At 36.6% G+C, this 20,541-nt stretch overlaps 1 protein-coding gene across 1 annotated transcript in view; it reads left to right on the top strand.

Annotated features, from left to right (window-relative positions):
• Positions 1–20,541, top strand: part of MIPOL1 (mirror-image polydactyly 1) — a 143,530-nt gene that overhangs the window by 88,190 nt on the left and 34,799 nt on the right. The window contains exon 9 of the mRNA XM_088529291.1: positions 11,540–11,634. Within this exon, the coding sequence (XP_088385417.1) occupies positions 11,540–11,634 (95 nt within the window). The remainder of the gene's footprint in view (positions 1–11,539; positions 11,635–20,541) is intronic.

Raw genomic sequence — 20,541 nt, forward strand, 5'->3', positions numbered from 1 at the left:
GATAGCTTAAAAATAAATGTCAGATGAGATCTTGCATGATACAAGTATCTCACCGTTTTATTATTACAGAGTTTTAGAAGGTTCTATACTATGCTTGTCTAAGCATCTGTATATTTTTAGTATCTGTCAGCAAACACGAAGGCAAAGATAATTGTTCATGATTAGGCTTATTCTGTGTATTATGCTTGTGTACAGCAAGCATATAATGGGAATACTCATCCCTAAATAGAGAGAGAATGTATGTATACAAATACAGGGAAATGTTAATCCCATTGAAGTCAATAGCAAAAATTCTGTTGGCTTCACTGGAGCTGGATTTTCCCTGCAGGATGAAAATTTCTTAAAAGCTAGAGACAAATTTGGTATTCATTATTCTTACCCATGAAAAGAAAATGCTCAAAAGAACTGTGGCCTCAAGTATTATGTGCAAGTCAGACATATGTTGCAGGTTGTTTAAAAGACTGAATCAATTAAATTTTTCTAAGAAATGAGCTTTAAAGCTGTATTTTAAAGCAGTCAACTGATTATGAAATGCTGTGATTCTTTGCTAAAAGTTAGTCAAGATCACTTGATTAAACTTGCTTCACCAGCATTTCAGTTGGCAAATACGTCTGTACGTTGAGTTCTTTCATTGTCTGCCGAGTATGTTGAAAGGCATATAAGAAATTCCAACAAGTGCTTTCCATTCACAGAATGCAGATTGCATAATTTAAAATATTCTGGCATGACAAGTTTAGTTCAGCAGGTGTTTAAGTAAAGAAATAGGTGCAGTGAAAATGTATATTAATTGAACAAATGAGAACAAAACATTGTCTAAAATTCTAAGTGTAAGACAGTGATATATAAAGAAGAGTTTACTGTATCAGGATTTTGAGGACATAATTTTCGTATGCTATGAAATTTGGTGATTGGCAGAAGTATACCTTCTGCCTCAGATTATGCCATGAAAAGAAGATAGCGCATTAACTAGTTGATAACAAATCTTTGTCTTTTCTCTAGGTTTCCTTGTTTCATTTTGCAAAATACGATTTTGAAGATAAAATGAATGTGGGTAACATGCATAGTTCTTTCCGTTCTCTTGCATTCTTCTTTCCTCCAAAAATCACAGGAATTATCAGGAACCATCTTTTTCCCACTGGAATTTAGTCATGTCTAGGGTGAGCTGTGACAGAAATTTTAGTGTTCTGCAACTTACACTTGATAATGAAGACAGTGCTGTTGCCCAAGGTAAAGATCTAATGGAATCAAATCTATTAGTTATGCAATAATGGCAAATATAGTTACTTAATATGAAAATTAGTAGGTAGATTAGTTATACAAGAAACGTTTGGAAATATTTAGTATCAGCACCTACTGAGTGAAAATAGTTCACTGGTATCAGGAGATCTTATCCAGCTCTTAGAACTCATCCGAAGTACAAGTCTGTAACAACCTTTGGAAACATTTGTCCCCTGCTGATTCTATAGAAAAGTGTCATCTGTAGAATCCTCTTCAGTACTTTTTTTCCAGCAGACATATTATACAAAGGCTTAAATATATGTTCTCACATATAGTTCTGTTCACTTCTCACGCTTCAATTTGAAATCACCAGACAGAGTTTTGGTGGAAAACACTGCAGTAAGAATTTGGAAAAAGAAAGTCTCAGGGAGTTGTCTTGCATATAAATATCATCAAAGTGGAGCCAGCTACTCAGCCTCAGTATGGAAGGGGTATTTTGCACATCTTGTATGGCACAGAGAGAAACTGTCAGAAGCTGTTTTAAATGTCCTTCAGGATTCACAGGAGATGTGGTAGTAGGTTGTTTGGTGTCTCAGAAATTCACATTCACCCTGGTTGACTCATAGTAATTCAAGGTCATAACACACAGCACAGCAGCGTGAGGACCAAGCCACCTACCTTTGTCTTTTTCTGAAAAGTGTCAAGTAACAAAAGTAATCCAACTGGGGAATGACCCAAAATGCTTTTCTCAGTAGTCTGATAAGAACTCTAGATATCAAAGGTGAGAAAAAGCATTGATAGACTTTGCAGGTTCAAAGTCTCCTTGAGAACATCTTGGTACCTCAAAGTCTGGACGCATCTCTGGTTTATAGACACTGATTCTTATTTCTCATTTTCCTATTAACAGATACATTTATTCAACAATGATTTATTCAATTCTCAAGTACAGCAATTATTTTGGCCTCCTGCATTGATTCTGAGTTTGTGTGTGTATGAAAACATGACATAAATTTGAGTGTGTTTACCTTCTAGTAATTCCTATTCCATAAGATTGACACATAACTAAACCGTAACTCAAACTCTTCTCTGAGGTAAGGTAGAGTAAGGTGAGTAAGTGAGGTAAGGTTAGAAGGGTGCATCCAGAGCAGGAATTATTCTGGGAGGTTTGGAGTGGTGAGCAGGTGAGATCTGCTGAACAGACAGCAGTGCCTCACTTGCCTATTGGGGAAGACAGAGAAGCAAATTGTCAGTCAAACTCATAAGATAGGTCAGGCTTATCAAACTTATTTAGGCCTTATTAGCTGACAAGAGTAACTAATTATATCTACACTAGTAAATAAAATAGGATCAGGGCAGAGGTTTGCACACCAGAATGTAATCATCTATGCCTCAAGGCCAAAGAGAGGTTTCTGGCCTGCTCTTGTTAGTAGTAGAGGGGTGACTACTATCAACAATTTTGGGACTCTTGACAGAGCCTGAAAACATATTAAAGTGGGAGTCTTGAAAGTACGCATTGATTTGTCTATAGCACGGGAGGAGGAAAAAAAAAAAGAAAAGAAAAAAAAAAACACATCTAACTAAGATGAACTTTCTTCTGTTCTTCTGCCAGCTCACTTCAGCCCTGAGCTGGATAGGACACTTCTGGAGGGGAATGTTCTTTTTATTCAATAGGATCTTTGTTATTGTAAAGCTTCTGAGACAACATTACAACATGACCTTTTGGATCCTGTGCTGATGATTTACTGTTTGTAGCAGGTATTGATTTGATATCATAGTGGTTAAAGACATTTATGTGGGCAACAGGTTTGGGTACTGACATTTAAAACTTTCCCATAGTAATCTGCCAGTAGGCCTCAAACACAACTTGGAAGGAAGCTTCTGAGCTATATATCTTAGTGCAGCCTACGCTGTCCTTTCCATCTTGACTTCTAATGATTTTGCTTTCAAAGGAAGAAGTTTCTGCATATTGTTGATGTATTTCCGTTTTTTTCTTTGAAATTGTTTTTCTCTCAAGTGAGTTTTAAATAGTTCTATAATGATTCACAAACCATGTGATGTCACCGAAGCAAAGCCAAGCCTGAATTACAGAGCATAAAGAAAAATGCCCTTTCCACTTGTCCACAGCACTAAACATTCCTTAATCTGGAAAGGGAAGAGATCCACTTATCTTTGATATTTTAAAATGCTATGTTTATTGTACAGTTCCTAAAGCCATAGTTACCATGCAAAAATAACTATGGTGATTTTTGGCTTTTGCTTTGCTATTATAATGAAGTTGTCCTGGTCGTTATTTTCTTTTTATTTTTTTTCATAGATTGTATTACAATTTAGCATTTAGGTAAGTAACTACTTGTTTGTATATGGTGATCTCACCCCATTTTATTTTAAAGAATTACCTCTAAATACTTTCCTTTAAAAAAAATCCGCTAAAAAAGTATCCCTGTACATGACATCACTGACCTGCAAAGTTTGGTCTGGTTATGAGTCTATATTTTGGAGCTATCATCCTTGAAATTATTCAAGAGTGGTTTTGTTGTCACAATGGTTTTATTCTTCCTGAAATAAACTGTCTGTTGTTCATAGGTAGTTACACATATCCACAGAGCAGATTATCTGTGATGGCATCTCTGGGCTTTCTTTTTTTTTTTTCTTTTTTCTTTTCTTTTTAATTTTTTAAGCTGTGCACTTCAATGAGTAGAAACCATAAATGATATCTTAACTCTGTGCAGTCATTTGCATTTTTTGGTCAGCCTCACAGAGAAAGAATTTCAAATTAATCTTCCTCACTCTGTGATTTAAATCATTCTGTACAGTTGAACATGTATAATATAGCCATACTTTTGACAGATGGCTTGAATTGCCATTTTTTTTCTGCATTTCCAATATTCCATGTATTTCCTGGAACAAGTGTAGAATTTTACAAAATAATAGTGCATATGCCTAGGAAACTTTGTATCAGCAGTATGTGTAAGGTTAGATGGGCAATTTCCTAAGCAAATTCTACTTGAAAATATTGTGAACATTTCATATAGACTTTTTTTCGCATAATGCAATAATGGACTGAATATGTCTGCATGGGCTAATGTGAGCATGTCATTAGCGAAAGGGCAAACTGTTTGCCAAATACTCCTGGCGCAGTGCACTTCCCACGGTGCTGTGAGCATGCGGTGCGAAGACTGAGGTGTTCACGTCTTGGCACAATAGTCCAATTGGTATTTCTCTGAACTAATTAAAAGAGACTCAGTTTTCTCTTATTGTGATAAAATGAATCAGACATGCCCATCTAGAAAAATGCTATTGAAATCATTCATTTTCTTAGATAGAGCAGAGGAAAGCTATTTGGTCTCACCACCACCACCACCAATTACACAGTCTGGATGATGTTCCTGGTGGTCTTCTGGTGTCATTTCAAATAGGACTGTTTAGAAATGAATGACCATACAAGTAATATTCATATGGTATGATCATGTCTGATTTGTTGTTTATGACTCTGTAATCAAGGCAAATTCTGGACTCAAGCTAGTGAAATATTTTTGTAAGTCTTCTGTAAAGCTCCAAAAGTATATTAAATTAGTATATTATTAAATTATATTCACAGAAGCATTATTGTTCTTCTGAAACAATGTTTTTTATTTAAAAGAAAGTTTCATTAACTGATATTTATTTTGACCAACAAGAGTATTAGATTATAGAATAAAATCATGTTATGGTTAATTGCTTGATCCAGAAAGAAGCTCATAAAGGTCATGTTTGCTGTTGAGATCCTTTTCCTTTGTGCCCAGAGGGAATGTCAACCCAGGTATGGCTGTGGCAGTCTGTTCGGGGAAGCTGTAGTTTAAAGGCTGATAAAGTTTCTACCACCACTGTTACATGGAAATTCACACACAGAAAAAGTTCACTGGTTCTTTTGAGTTGTTTTCTAGTTGTATTGTTTGTCCACAGCAGCACAGATCCATCAGGACAGTTGGTTGAAAATTAGAATAGTTTAAATCAAAGCTATTTCCATTAGAAAAGGATGTGTTGAGAAACCACTTGTTTCATGATTTTCTAATGATTATAGTTAATGTTCCAGATGTTTTCATCTCAATTATTTCTCAGAGTGTTACTTTCAGGAAAAATGAAACTATTTTTAAAATGAAATTTTATTTTTTAAGTTTGGATTTATTACTGTTGTTTGATATTTGATGATCAGTCAATAATTTGTATAACACACTTTTGCTTTGTATTTTCAAGTCATCAGGGGCAGCTGCTACTTTAGCACAGATTGAAACATTTTATCTAATTTCCTAGGTCAAACTGTCCCCTACTTGTATTGTAATGAAAGCTTGACACGTTAACACTTTGAAAAAAAAAAAGAAAAAGAAAAAAAAGGTGATAACCTGGCATGTTATTAGAGAACTAGGCATTTTCAGTGCCATTGTGTTAGCTGAAGTCTTTTTGTTGTTACTGAAAACCTGTGATCCGCTAATTAGTAAGACAAGTGCTTATCTTCTCTTCTAGATCAAAGTGTTACCTGCCTCTCTTGTTGTGGAACAGTTTGCTATGTTGACACTTTGATCTAGAAAATAAGATGAGGTGTTGTAATCTTTAATGCATAGCAGCTGCTAATATAAAAATTACAGAATGGTGAAAGTTATATGTCATAACATTCCACAATATGATCTAATCTATCATGCTAGGGTTATTGTTGTGGTAGGTAAAATGTGAAAGTGGGAAATAGGGTAAAATAAAATGTTTGCAATGTTCTTAAATGTTCTTAAATCATTTTTCAGAAACGTTTAATCTTTTTTTCAGGAACGTTTTAATCTTAAGAATTAATTCTTTCAATTCCAGTTTTTGGAATGCATCTCCTCCCAATCTCTTGCTGCACCAAGAAAACACCTGGCCTCTTACTGACAGGCTACCATAGAAACAAGCTGTCATCAGAAACATATCCCTAATGTGAGGCAATTCTTAGCTGGCCTTCTACAGCTAGATTCCATTTTAGTGGACTGAAGGAGTGGGAAGATACCTTATTGCCATCTTTCTCCATCTGTGTGTAAACCATTGAGTCCATAAAGTGCAGAAATAACCTTTCTGGACTTTTTATCTAGCCTCTGTCTAATCCATAGGAATATCTTGGATCAGTGGAAGGAAAGCTGTTAGTAGCAGCCACTACTGAGTTAAGGAATACTCGTACATTAACAAGTGCCCTCAAATAATCTGGTCAGTGTCAGTCCTAACTGGGTGAAGTATAATTCCACAAAGAATAAAATGGACTTCTATAAGAAAAGGACTCATTAACCAAGGAAGTTATGGTTTAGAAAACAGAAAACACATGGACAAGTGAAAATTGCCTGAATTCAAAATAAATTGGCCCTTTGAAAGGAAATTAGAACAAACAATAGTGTAACGACTGAAATGAGAACAAGGAAAGAGGAAATGTGCCATTCTTCAGAGAATGAGTGTAGAGATCAAGGGTAATCCGGATTAGGTCTGAAACTCTATGGGGCTCTTTTTTCTCTCAGCATTGGGTAATAATGGTGATGTCAGCTGTAAGGACAGGAGTTAATAAAAGTGCAAGTATGGAAGTGGAATACAGCATAGTTGCTCAATAGGTTATTATGCTCAAACGGAGACATGAGATGGTCTGAACTGGCATCTGACACGGCATGAATTGTAGTGAAGATCTTCAATAAATCCTATGAAGCTGTGGATAGTGTAGTATGACAAGGAGTTAGCAGAGGCCATACCTATATTTATAAAGGAAAAGAAAAAAAGTCGTCTCGCTAGTTGTAGACTCAGTCTTTATTGTGAGGCTTCAGAGTAAATCTGGAAGGAAAATATATTTAAAAACTGGATCCATCAACAGCAGATTGAATTGTGATTTTCATCCATGCAAGATCATGCAAGAAGAAATCTCCTTTATTCTTTTAGACAAGTATATTAGCTATATGTACAATGACAAATAAAGCTTCTGATATGGGGTCACATGGAAAAGAATTAATTATAAAGGATTATGTATATGCTGTTATTTTACAAGCAGACACAACCCTCATCTAAAAAATGGCACTTGCTTTAGTTGTATTCACGTAGCATTTGTCATTTGGAAGGATAGCTGGATTGAACTCATGTCTTTGTGCAAAATAACATGTACCCACGAAGAAGATAAGAGATTAGTCAAAAGCAAGTAAGAAACTAGTTATCAGAGAGGTAGCAACAAACATCTTAGAAAGGAGAAGTGTAAATCTAAGGATTTTATTAGTGAAGTTTACTTCCAGTTTCTCACCAGTTGACGGTGTTAATGTTGTCACTGAGAGCTTTGGCTTGAAGATCAGCAGTGTACTATTGAAACTGATTGGTGATACAGAACTAGGAGCAGGAGGTATTAGCCATAGAAATTAAGTTCAAGATATCTTGCAGAAAGACTGGAATACTGTGAAGTACTGGAAAAATAAAAGCAGAGGAGTGACATTTAATGGTAACAACTACAAGGTCACACATTTAAGGATGAATAAGAAAAAAATGTTGTGAGCTGGGTAGTGTCAGCAGACAGGAAAAGGGACAGATGTCAGAAGATGACTGTGGGCAGAATAGATGCAAAAAATGAATCAGATGTTTCCACTGGAGATAAGGATGTAGTTCTACCAGAGCACCAGTCAGACAGATTTTCAGATTGATCAAGAGAATGGAGTGCTTGCTTATTGACAGGTAGCAGAAAATGTTGTGTTTATTTGCCCTACTTAAAGAAAGAATAGGCGGAAATGTATGTGATCACTATAAATGCCTAAGTAATAAAAAATAACAGAGAATAAAGCTATTATGCTTATTTATTCTAAGTCATTGAATATTTTTCCTTCTGTTGGCCATTTAAAAGCATTGTAAAAGTCATCTCTTACCTGCAAGGAGCCTGCCAGGATAGGGTGTTTTGTGTTCATACCTCTTCAGACTTAATTGAGATGAGGGTATTGGATGTGACTCTGGAGTAATTAGGAAGGGATAAATGCCAGTTTGCCCTCTGTTTTTCTTTCCTTAAGTCTTCTATTTTTCCAGTCTATGGGACTATTAAGCACATAATGTTGTATATTTAAATATTTTGAAACAAAAATAGCAGCGAATAGATCAGTAATGAGATTTCTTAATGAAGATCTAGCTAATTTACCTTTGATTTATGGAAAGAAAAATGCTTTTGTAAAAAAAAAAGGGGGGGTGGGGAGGAACATCCATCCACATAGAAACAAGTGTGAAGGCGTTAGAACTTGTGGTCTAAACAAAATTATGAGAAAGACCACCACATCGCAATGATAGAATATGCTTTTAGGGTTAAACAAGGTCTTCACCTACAGTGGCCCATATCCCAAAGGATTGACTCCCAACTGAGCTGTCTCTTTTAGAGAAAACTACAACCAGAGCAATGTGAGTGTAATGCTTTTTTTTCTTATTGTCGCACATTATTTCCCCTACGCTCCACAAAAACTTAATCCAACCTGATACATTTTTGTGAGAAGTTCTGATTTCTACATCCTGACATTTTTCAAAGAAATAATATTTTGTCAAAAAGTTCCCAAACAGCTATTGTTATTACTAGAGGTGAGCTCATTTAGGATTATTGCCATGTGCATTATGGATGAATTTCAGTATACATTATAGGACTCTTCCAACTGTTTTATAATAGTACAGGCACTGTTATTTTATTTAGCAGTTTAACTTTATGATGGACAAAGTTCTGCTTTCCTTCTACTGAAGGAAGGCATCTCTCAGTTGTGGGGCTATTTGAGTCATATCTGCACTTACCAGTGATGCACTTACCACTTACCCCTGCAGGATGGGTCTTTCCGTTGTATGGTTGCATACCATGCACATAAATTCCATAAATTGGTGGTTTCACACAGTTCCCCCTTACCTGCAGCTACTCAGGAGCCCAACAAATGCTTCTTCTCCCCCCGCCCCCTTGGGCTTTTTGTAGCTTTTTGTTTATTTGTTAGTTTGTGTTGTATTTTAATCCAAAGCACCCGACTCTACTGTAATTTTTACTGGCATAAATCAGCTGCCAACCCAGTCAAATCAGTGCAGTTTTCTCTACCAAAAATGGCATAAATGAGTCTCAGACTCTAGTACCTTATGACTTTTGTCCTGAAAAGCAAGTGGAACATGAGGTGTATTTTTTTATGATAGTTCTCCAAAGAGACTAGCCATTAATCTCTCTGTGAGTAGGTGTGTCTGCTGCAAACATTTCCTTCCAGTCTACCATTTCAATCACACTTCACAGTACACTGAAAATTGGCAAGGATGTTAATTACTGGCCTCTAGAACAAACCACCTACTTTGATTCAAGCGTGTTTTTCCAATTTTTAAGAATGTTGTTTCACCTACAGTACAGTATAATTATAGAAAATAGCTTGGTTTGGCCAACATTCTTGTGTTCTGTGAGTTCTGCTTGCGAGGCTGCAAGCAGCACCAGGCGAGTGGCTCACCTGCACAGGATTTTAACCTCTTGCTGACAGGAGTTAGGGCTTGCCAGCTGCAAGTACATTGTTTTCAGTTTTAGAAAGTTAAAACACTGTCACTTGAAGGTTAAACATTAACACTTTTTGCTTTTCAAGCTCAATATAGTACGATAGTTTGTTTTTCTTCTCAAAGGAAATTGCTGTTACAAAAATCTTACAAATGTGTTAGAAGAGTAATTACGGTGGTGGGTCTTGCACCCCAATAGTGCAAAGCCCTGGGCACAGCTCAATACACTGAGCCGTACAATGTGGACGTGGACACGACTGATGAACCAGCAGGATAAATAGCTCATAGATGACTGGGAGCTGACAATAAACAGTAAAACACCTGTCTGAAAGACTTACAGTCTTAATAGGCAAACAGGAAACAAAAGCAAGTGTTGAGCCTGTTTTAAGCGAGAGATTTTGAGGCACAGAGAGCAAGTTGTTCATGATTATATAGTGAGTTTGGCAGAGCCGGGAACTGAACTCTATGCCTTTCGTTTCATGTATTCCCAGCTCATATAACAAGCCTTTAATTTACCAAGAAACTTTTCTGCAGCAATGTCCTGAAGAGTTGGCAGAATTCACAGTCAGCATTTCTCACACATGTAGCTCTTGGTTTGGATCTCTACAACTTGTAACATTAATAACTTACACCATGAATTAAAAACACTGGAATGATATAGAAACCAGTCCAATACTCAGCCTTCTGTGTCAGAGAATTGCTCTGTAATGCAGTCTTATTTGTTGTTACAACAATTATTTATTCTCTAATTATAAAATAATTAATATTGCAACTGCAGCCTAAATGAAATCCTGCAGTGCTATTGAAATTGAACATTTTAAAGTTAATGATGATTAAGCTGCAGAGACATACTAAAGGTGCATGTTCCCCTACCTGCTGCTTAGGCACGATGCCGTGTCAGGGCTGGCTGACCGGCCCGGCGCACGCAGCCATCTCCAGAACGGTTGTGAGTCACGAGCCGCCCGCAGCACGCTGTGAATAAACATCCAGGATGGGGACATGGCAACACTTAATCAGGGATTCCCTCACACCAGTAATGCAGATCCTGGATGGGAATGCACCCCAATCCCCGAGCAAGGCAGCGATGCCTGTCTCAACAACCCCCACAGCTCAAGACATGGATTAACCTGCAGCCCTCAGGTGAGCTGCTGGTAACGTCATGTAGCTCTAGGACGTGAGGAACTGCACAAGAACAGCAGGAAAGCTACATGCACACATGGCCCTACATTGTGCCAGGGGAAGTGCAGGTTAGATATTTGGAAAAAATTCTACATGGAAAGAATAGTCAAGTGTTGGAACAGGCTGCCCAGGGAAGTGGTGGAGTGGCAATGTTCAAGAAACATGTTCATGAGGCACTTATGGACATGGTTTAGTAGGCATGGCGGTGATGGGCTTACAGCTGGACTTGATGATCTTAAAGGTCTTTTTCAACTATATGATTCTGTGATTCTATACAAAGAGCTCCGGGTCAACAGACTGTAGCTGAGTGCCTTGCTTAGCTGTCTAGCATACACTGGTCAACAGCTTGCACTAGGATCATTTAATATCAAAATCTGAAGTATATTTGTTGACAAACACTTGGTTAAACTAAAGAAGAAATCTAACCTTTGCCACTCAAAAAGCTTACTGTGAATGTGAAGGAAACTGTACAAAGCATTATCCTGGTGGAAGAAAAAAAGGCAAAAAAAAACTCAGTTATAATGGTATAAAAAAAAGGATTTTTTTGTTAGCGTTAAGTAGACAGTATTGCAAAACAGTATTTCACTATTAGCATAACTGAAATGAGCATATGAATTATCTGAATAAATCATTGTCTCTCATTTTGCAGGCAGAATTGATAAACTTGCAACGAGAAAAAGAGGCTGTTCTTCAGCAGTGCAAAAAACTGGAAGAAGAAATTCAGACATTGCGTATTTATTACAGGTAAAATAATTAATACTAATGTAACTCAGTGACTCATAGGGGAAATTTTCTGTACTGTGTCATGACTCTAAGTGAGGAAATGCCCTTATCAAATAGGTATTTGTTGGAATGGTGACATCAATGAATCAAGGCCTGCATTTCTGCTTTACTGCTCACCAACCACCTCTTTGAAATATAAGTCATTTTCTTATAGCCTAAGTATTCTGTTAGATTCCTTTAAGGAAAAGGTGCTGTTAGTCAGTTCTCTCTTAAAACAAAAACTGAAAGGCTATGTTGGAGCAATGCATTTAATTAAAAACATGGGGACAAAAGGACTAGTTGGCATGAGAGCTTTGGTTGTTTGAACATACTTAGATTTATCAACATTGATTTAAAAAAAATAAATTCTGTAATTTTAGAAGACTGCTTTCCTTTCCAACCCCCAACATAATATATATGTTTTAATTACTTACGTTCTTTAGCAGTAAATAGAGAAATTGACATTCTTTCTTTAATTTTTTTGGGATACACTGAATATTTCTATGGATCACTGGATTCTGGTCTCCAAAGAAAATCTCTGTGTGGTCCAGTGAAAGAGTTAGGGTGTTTTATGGAGTGACGTTGGGTTGCAGCTCTCATTTCATCCTGACCTCCTGGGTGCAGGAGGATACAGAGCTGCCAGCAGGTTTAAGGCAAGAGAATTGGCATCAACACAGCAGAAATTTGTGAATCTAGGGACTGAATATCTGTTATGAGAGATGTGGGCTGCAGAGGCAAATAATAAATGCAGTTTGAATATTATGCTCATTGGAAATAAAGAGAAGTAGTTAGTTTTGGACAGAAAGCATTTGCAATAGCAGAACTGTGTATGTTTTCAGTGTTTCCGCATTTGCGAGTGAAAAATACTCAGGTTTCTAGAGATTTTTAGAGTTTCCTCTTCCAATTAAGTTTATTAAAAACTCAGAGGTAGGTTTCAAAAACAATTTTTGTTCCTAAATCTCATAGGCATTTATTTAAAGCCTGTTAATAGTCAATAGAAACCCCAAGCGATTTCTGATCATCGCTTTTAATTAATCTGGTCACCATTCAGTGTAGACATAAGTTATGGTATGATTTGCTAGGCTAGAAAAAAATTGTTATAGTTTCTTTATTACTCACTTAAATGGGATTTGTAGGTTAGTTTAAGAACAGAAATGCAATTTTTATAGCGATATTTCAGAAACTGATAGTTCAGGTGTGTTGGAGCCTGCACATTGCAGGATGTTTTTTGACAACTTTTCGTGCAGCTGATGTAAGATAGTATATCAAGCTTGCTCCACCATAAAATTAGACAAATGCTACAGTATGTAGCAGACAGTTTATTCATGCAAATGCTTTAAATCCCAGTAATGTCAATAATAAAGACTTGTGTAACTCCCCATTAGAATGCACCATTTTAATAAGTTATGGCCTTTACTTTGAACAGGAAAAATTTCACTATAAGTTTGATGAGGGCATTTTGCAAAGTTTATTCCTTAAGTGTGTAAATATATATCTGAATATTCCTGGGGGCAACAACCTTTGCAACAATACTAAGTTATGAAAGTAATATAATAATTCTTAGCATCTGAAATGCTGATTTTGTATCCTGAAATTTTATATCGTACCTCACTGACCTTTGAGAGTATTTCTTACTAATGCACTTTAAAGCATAAGTATATATCATCAAAAAGAATCAGAAGACATCTTTAGGTTCATCTAAAACTTTTGCAGAAGTAAAAATATGGATGACAAGACCCATATATTGATTTTGAAAAGTAAGTTGAAAATGACTACATTTTAATCTCTGGTCCTTGGTGGGGGCAGATGATGGGTTAACCAGTCCTCTTTTCTGAGAAAGAAACTTTAAATCTTAGAGAGTCAGAGGTTTGTTAGATGTATGGTTTTATTTCTTTTTATTTGGTGGCAGACGAAGAGGATGGTCACAAACAAGTAATGCTACATTCCAAGTTTCAGCCACCTTAATTATAACATCAAGCTATGCTTGATTTGCAATGCTTCCTTATATTTCTAATCATTAAGAGAGAATATAAGCTAAAATTGCACTCTAAACATAGTTTCTTGTTTCATACCAGCAGAACATCAAGAGAAAAATTTTAAACGTACTCTTTTGGGGGCTTCCTGTTCCTTGCTTTCTGGTTTCTTTGTTGTTTTTGAGGTCTAGTGCCTATCTTTAGCCTGGGTTGGAAATAAATTGCATTATTGTGAAGATTCTTATGAACATATTAGCATTTTGGTTATAGTTTAACATATGCTGCATGACCATCTGCAGCCTGTGTCATCCAGTGAGCTGACAGGGTAACACACCTTTGAACACATGCCAAAGGCAGTTGGAGACAGGAAGCTAAGTGAAGAAAGGAATATATGACATACGTGCGTAACGCTCAGGGGACTATGTCAGACCCCATGTCGATTGACCACAATAGTCATGAATGACAAAGTGGAAAGTGCATTTCCTAAGGGTATCCCAGATGACCAGAACTTTGCTCCTTATTTGTATGTGCACACTGCTTTAGGAATGCTCGTGTGCTGCTACTTGCCACACAGTGGTAAACTAGAGTAAGTGCTTACTAGAGTAAGTGCTGAGAATGGTTTGCAGACAGCCTGTTAGGGGATATAAAAAAGGTTAAGTGGAACTTTGGTGCTTTGATCCAAGTGAGTTAGCTAGAATGAGTTACTGCTCAAGACTGCTTTAACCTGAGTTATTTCTCATTTGGATCCCGAGTCCCCCAGCCCACCCCACCACATTGCACTCCTCATGTGCGCTGCAGAGCTGCAGTGGACATCGTAGCACCCAAGGCAGACACTTTCCTTGCCTGCTGGTCTCTTCCCTGTTCATTTCTCACAGTGTCACCTCTGTGGTACCTTTGCCGACAAGTCAGCTTGTTGGCAAAGGTCAGCTTTCCTGCTTCTGCTTTTAGGTTTTTAGCCTCAGTAAAAACATATTCTCATGCTTTTCTTGTTTGTTTCCTTGTTTTAACTGAGATTTCCACGTTATCTAATGTAGGAGGAAGAAATTTAAGCAAAAGACAATTCTGGAAGCTGATGTTGGTGTGTCAGGAAAACGTAAAGGCCTACCTTCGTGTGCAACTACGTTACAGGGGTTCAGGCATAAATATAATGGCTGCATGTGGATTAACTATTTTTGAAAGCACATAGTAACATCAGAATTAATATTTTTATATGTATTTTTCTCTAACATCGGTAAAAGCAAGAAAAGACTGAATATTATTTTATTACTAAACAAAAAAAATCAGTCAGAGAGAAGGTATTTTGCTCCAGAGTATCTGTATGTATGAAGATGCAACTGCTGAAAGAGAAAAGAATCAAAAAATCTTTTTATTTTTTTGTAATTTCCTCAAATGAAATACACATAAGCACAGGGACAAACTCAATTTTCATTTTAATTACAGAACTAAATCACTCTATAACAGGAGAAATAGATGAGGAAAGATGCTTGGCAAGGTAACATCTGTACTCCAGGGAAAAAAAGGCTGTGTTCTATTCAGGGCCTGAATACAATGGTACATATCAATTTACTTCCATTTTATAGTTTCATGATCCATATTGTGGATTGTAATACTGGAATTATACTGTTTCAACTATGCTTCATGGGTTCTGTACGTGGATTTTAATGCTATAATGCTTACTGGTACACTGTTCCTCATGTTCTAGTTGCAAGAGCTATCGCAAGCTGTAAGTTATTCTGTCTAACATGTCAGTGATCTGTAGGTGTTTCAATAATTATTTATAGTATATATACATATAAATAATCTGCAGTAATGGTGTAGTTGTTTCAGAATGGTTTGCTTTATATGTAAAATAATGTGACTAGTTAGGTTCATTAAGAAGAATGACCAAATAATGTACAATGTCTTAGTAAACGTGCTGCAATTTTTTCATAATAGTTTTGTGGAGATCAGAGGAGAAGGTAACAGTTTGGTTTGAACTATTCTATGTCTTTACAGCAGCAATTCCTATTTTATCCTGGAATTCCAGACATCTGTCATCAAACATAAATCTTGTCAGTCACAGCCACTAACAAGAGAACGATTCTTTTTCTTTTTACAGCAGAGATGAAATGCTTGCATGTAGAACACAGTGCGATGTCTTCTTGTGAAGCAACCCAATCCACTGCAGTTTGATGCAGTCCAACACCAAGAGAACAATAGTTCTGTAAGGGAACACTAAGTTTTTTGTTTGTCTTTTGTAATTCTAAAAAAAGCAGGTATCACCCAAATTATATTTCTTAGTTTATTTTTTTTGTATACAGGTTTGCATGTGCAAGAAATGAAGGTTTATCCTTTTTTTTTTTTTTAACATGGGTGCTTCCTGTTTGTTTATTGAACTGGCTGCTGGAATTAGTTGATTTATTTTTATTTTAATCAGATTGGTTGACAACAAAGTTCCTGTGAGGAACATGGGTGTTTCAGAGAATTTTAGTCAACTCCTGGGAGCCAGGAGAGCCCACACCCTAGTTAGGAAAGTCCCCTGGGATTCAGAGGCGGCAGGCTCAGGTTTCTCTGTTATTGTGCCCCATTCCAGCGGCTGCTGCAGCCACCAGCATCGGCATTCTGGGCTGTGGTTATACATGCCTTCTCCGCTGGCAACCCCCACTCTGTTCTTTCCCTTTGTCTGCTTCTTGCTGGCCCTATCCCAGCTCCCTGCAGTGTTACAGAGACAAAAGTCCAGGTTTTGGGGTCCATCCCATGAACTGGATCAAGCAACAGTGGAGGATAAAAAAGATCAGTTAATTGGTAAAGCAGCTGCATAAAACTGTACTAGGGCTGCTCTATGTCTCCGTGCTCAGGTGTAGACAAGCCGCACTCTGCCTTGTTATCCTCATATATTTTACTCTTTAATGGACTTATTATTCTCACCCATATCCCTCTACCCCTTTCCCAGACTTCATGTCCTTTAGCCTGGAATCAGTCACTGTCCCTGCTGGATTGCCAGAGAGACTGAATTTGTAAGAGTGGATAGGGAACTTCCTTGGGATTATGGCAGACCAGATTCTCATCCATACTCCAAATAGTATTTAACCATTTCCAAATAAGGGAGATGTTAGAAATAGGGTTAGAGAGAGGTCTTAGCTCTCAAAAACTGTTCTCTGAGCTTTCTCTGTCTCTCATTCACTTAGAGACCAAAAAAAAAAAAAAAAAAAAAAAAAAAGGAGGTGTGTATATATATAGTTTTGAAGGTTTCTTTTTTTCTCCTGATACTGTTTTGAAGATTTTCCAATCCCACTGGGGAAAAAAACTGCAGTAAAGAAAAATAATTTCCTACTTCACTAAAGTTATTTATAAAAACTTTGAGGGAGAGGAATTAGTGAGCTGTCACAGATCCCAGCTGCCTCGTGGAATAACAAGTTAGCCCATGCTATCCCTGGAGCAGGCAATGAGGTGAATGTTACAGTAAACTCAAGTTGCCTTCTTACTGTTAAATCAGGCCTGAATTCATCTGACCTACATTCTATGAAAACTTTCTTGCCTAATGTTTCCACAAGCTGGCTATTGGCCTTAGAGGTGCCTTGCCAATAGAGAACATGAAGCAGCAGGGCTGAGGTAGAGCATGGGCAGCGTGAATATGCACTGACGTGCTCCACATATTCTATTTTAACCTGGTAGCATTAATATTCTTACTGCTTCTGTTATTGGGTAGGTTAAATTAAAGCTCAGCACATTCAAGTTCATAACGATCAACCAGTCATTTGCTGTCCCAAGACCACCAGAGCTAGAAGGCCTCCACAAGTGATTATACTGTATTTCATTGGACTTGAGCAAGCACTCCTTCCTATTTGCCACTTTTGAGTAACTTGAACTAGAAGAATGATTGCCTTGTCAGGCAAACCAGATGAGTTTCTGCCCCTCTCTAAGAACAGGGATTTGCATGACAGAAAGGAATTTATTGCAATTTGATGCTGATATGGTCTCTTGACTCTGTCTATATGGTCCTGCTAACTTTCTGTTAACAGTTCTTGATTTAAGACTATTCTTTTCCTCTCAGGTTTTACCCTAATGCTATGCGGTTTTGTGTGATGAGTTCCTTGGTTTCTAAGTGAGTTGAATTGTCTAAGTGTAATTTTGTTCTAAGCCTTTTGGAATAAGAACATTGTAGTTTCTAGGAATTGTTCTTTAAATTTGTTAAAGCCTAATAGAATGGAATTATTGCAAGGAAAATTCAAAGTCTCTGGAAGAACAAATAATCCACTGACTACTACCAATAGTTTGTAGTTGATTACTAATACAAACTATATTACTCCTGTAGAAATAATTTTTAAAATTAGGATGCCTAGGCTAGTGGAGTTAATATCTATTGCCTATAATCATAGAATCATAGAATGTAAGACTATTTGAAAGACACATGGGAAAAGTTATAAAGTGCATATGCAGCATTATGAAATCTGTTTTCTGGTAAGAGCAGTATGTGAACAGGTGCTAAATATTCTGATTCTGCAACGGAAAAGCTGGATAAACACAGATGAATCTTCTCACCTGTGCTTCAGCTGTTTTATTTGTATAAACTGAATAAGAAGTTTTACTGTTTTCTGCAGCACCCTTAGAGTCTGTGAACGATGAACATGCTGCTACTCTTACTTAATGAATAGGGAAGGCAAACAGATACGTGATAAGCAGAAGCCTTCTCTATAGCAAGTTAAAGACATACACAAAAAACAGTGTGTATAATTAGATTTGTTTGAAAGACAAATTTTCTCATGAAAATTTTAACAGAAAATCTAAAACTATAACAAAAATCCACTTTGTCATGTAAATACTTTATTATTACGTAACATTATTACGTAACAACATTGTCTTTTCTTCCATTTCATTACATTTCTTTTCTGCAGATTTTTCGCAAAGGACATGTTTTTCAGTGTAAATGCTACTTCAGTGTAAAACAAATAGCTGAAATAAAGCAGCTTTTAATGTTGAATTATCAAGGTGAATGGAAAAATTTCATTTAGAAATTTTCCAAAGGAAGACAACATTTTTTTAATTGGAATTTACATTTTTCAATGAAAAATATTAATTTGATGAGAAGGCTTTCCCTGCAAAAGATTTTCAGCCAATGATAGACACAACCTTGTTGGTTTTTATTTTGGCTTAACCAACCTCCCAGGTGAGTCAATGGAAAACTTCTGATAGCAAGCAACTAAGAATTCAGGACTAGGCACCTGTTGTGTTTATAAGCTGAGAGTAAGGTATTTCCTATATTCAGTTCTTTTTTGAAGATAGAGCTTTCATTAAATTCCTACATGCATGTCCGTAATGTTGTCTTTTATTGAAACTTTTTTTTCATTTTCCATTCCATCCATAATGTGTTTTCTAGCTAATATGATAGAAGGTTATGTTTTGGAAGCTAAAGATTTTTAACATTAGATCCAAAATAATATAATTATATGTATCTTACATGGCATGGATGATTCTTCAAACATTGGTGTGAAGGCCAACCTTTCTAGGGATGGCAGGGGCCTACTTGGAAGCTTCTGTCTTTTCCTTTCTTTTAACTTGGGTTATCTTGGTGATACAGGTTTGAGCGCACTCACCTGCTTATGTTTTCATGAGCAGCACAAACAGAACAAAAGTGGTAGTGAACTGTGACATGAGAGCAGGAATAAGCACCAGAAGGTGAGAGAGTAGAAACTACTAAAGGATATTTAAATAATATTTAAAGGATATTTAAAATATTGTCATACTTGTAAAATGCAGGTAAAATATTTGCAGCCTGTAAAATCTTGGTATACTGAGTCAAAAGAGGAGGATATGGGCTATGTTTTTTTCTGTTCAGTAGCCTGAACACTCTTCCTTGCTATTACAGTAGATGAACTTAATTTTCAGGCTGCTGTAGGTTCGAGTGCCTGTTTAGGGATCAGAAAGGACTTTTTCTCACCATACCCATCAGCCTGATAAAGGCTCTGTTCCTTTCACATTCTGGATGCTGCTAGCTAGCTGCCTAGTTGGTATGAAGGCTGCTGAGCTGAGATGCACAATGTTAATTTTTGTCAACTTGTGGCTTGCATCCTAGGAGAGTTAAAAAGGACAGATTAAACCTCTAAAAAAAGAAAAACCTGGAAGTCCTGAGCCCACTTAAGCTGCTGACACTTAGAGCAAATCATGGTCTGTGACATGGAATTCACCTGTGTGTCTTGAGATATTTTTATGCAGCTCTTGCCACTTTTCAGTCATTAAGGCTGCTGCTTTATTTTTGAGAGAAATTTCTTGAATTTGATCATTTAAATATTTCTGATTCGTGCATGACATCATTTTTGCTTTCAAGCTTGCAGAGACTTATCAGTACCATTCATTAGACACCAGGATGAAATCACTGGTCATCATAAAATGATTCTGAAAAGGCCAGGTTATGTCGAGAGTCGGAGTAGGAAGCAATTGTGGCAATTTTGTAAAATTTGTTGGTAAATATTGACATGTAAGGAATTGTTGTGTTTTCAATATAAATTTGTATTCAGTGCTGATAAGACTAGACTAGTATGTGCAAACAGTATCTATCCAACACAGCCATTAGCCTAAACTGTAAATATGCTAGTTTATTTGGGATTTGTTTGCTTGTCTTCTGCATCTTTCTATAAAAGAAAGTAGAAAAGTAGTGAAAAAAGAAAGAGGGCTTATTTGTCTTTTGTATTATTCATTCATTATGGTTTTGTTTTGTTAATATTCTTGGTGCTTGCAGCTGCAAAAAAAATCCCTTTATTCATTTAACTATTCTTTAAAAATAGAAGTAGAAATAAAGTAGAAATGGGGTAGAAATAAAGTGAAGACACGGATGGATGTTACTGTTACAAGATGGGAGATGACAATGATTTCATTTAAGTTATCTATTGTTAACTGTAGTGTCATTAAACATAATGATGCCAGATGATAATGGCAGTCT

This window comes from Tinamus guttatus, unplaced genomic scaffold, assembly GCF_059628265.1.
Source record: "Tinamus guttatus ecotype Peru unplaced genomic scaffold, ASM5962826v1 Tinamus_guttatus_pri_ptg000327l, whole genome shotgun sequence".
Taxonomy (NCBI): domain Eukaryota; kingdom Metazoa; phylum Chordata; class Aves; order Tinamiformes; family Tinamidae; genus Tinamus; species Tinamus guttatus.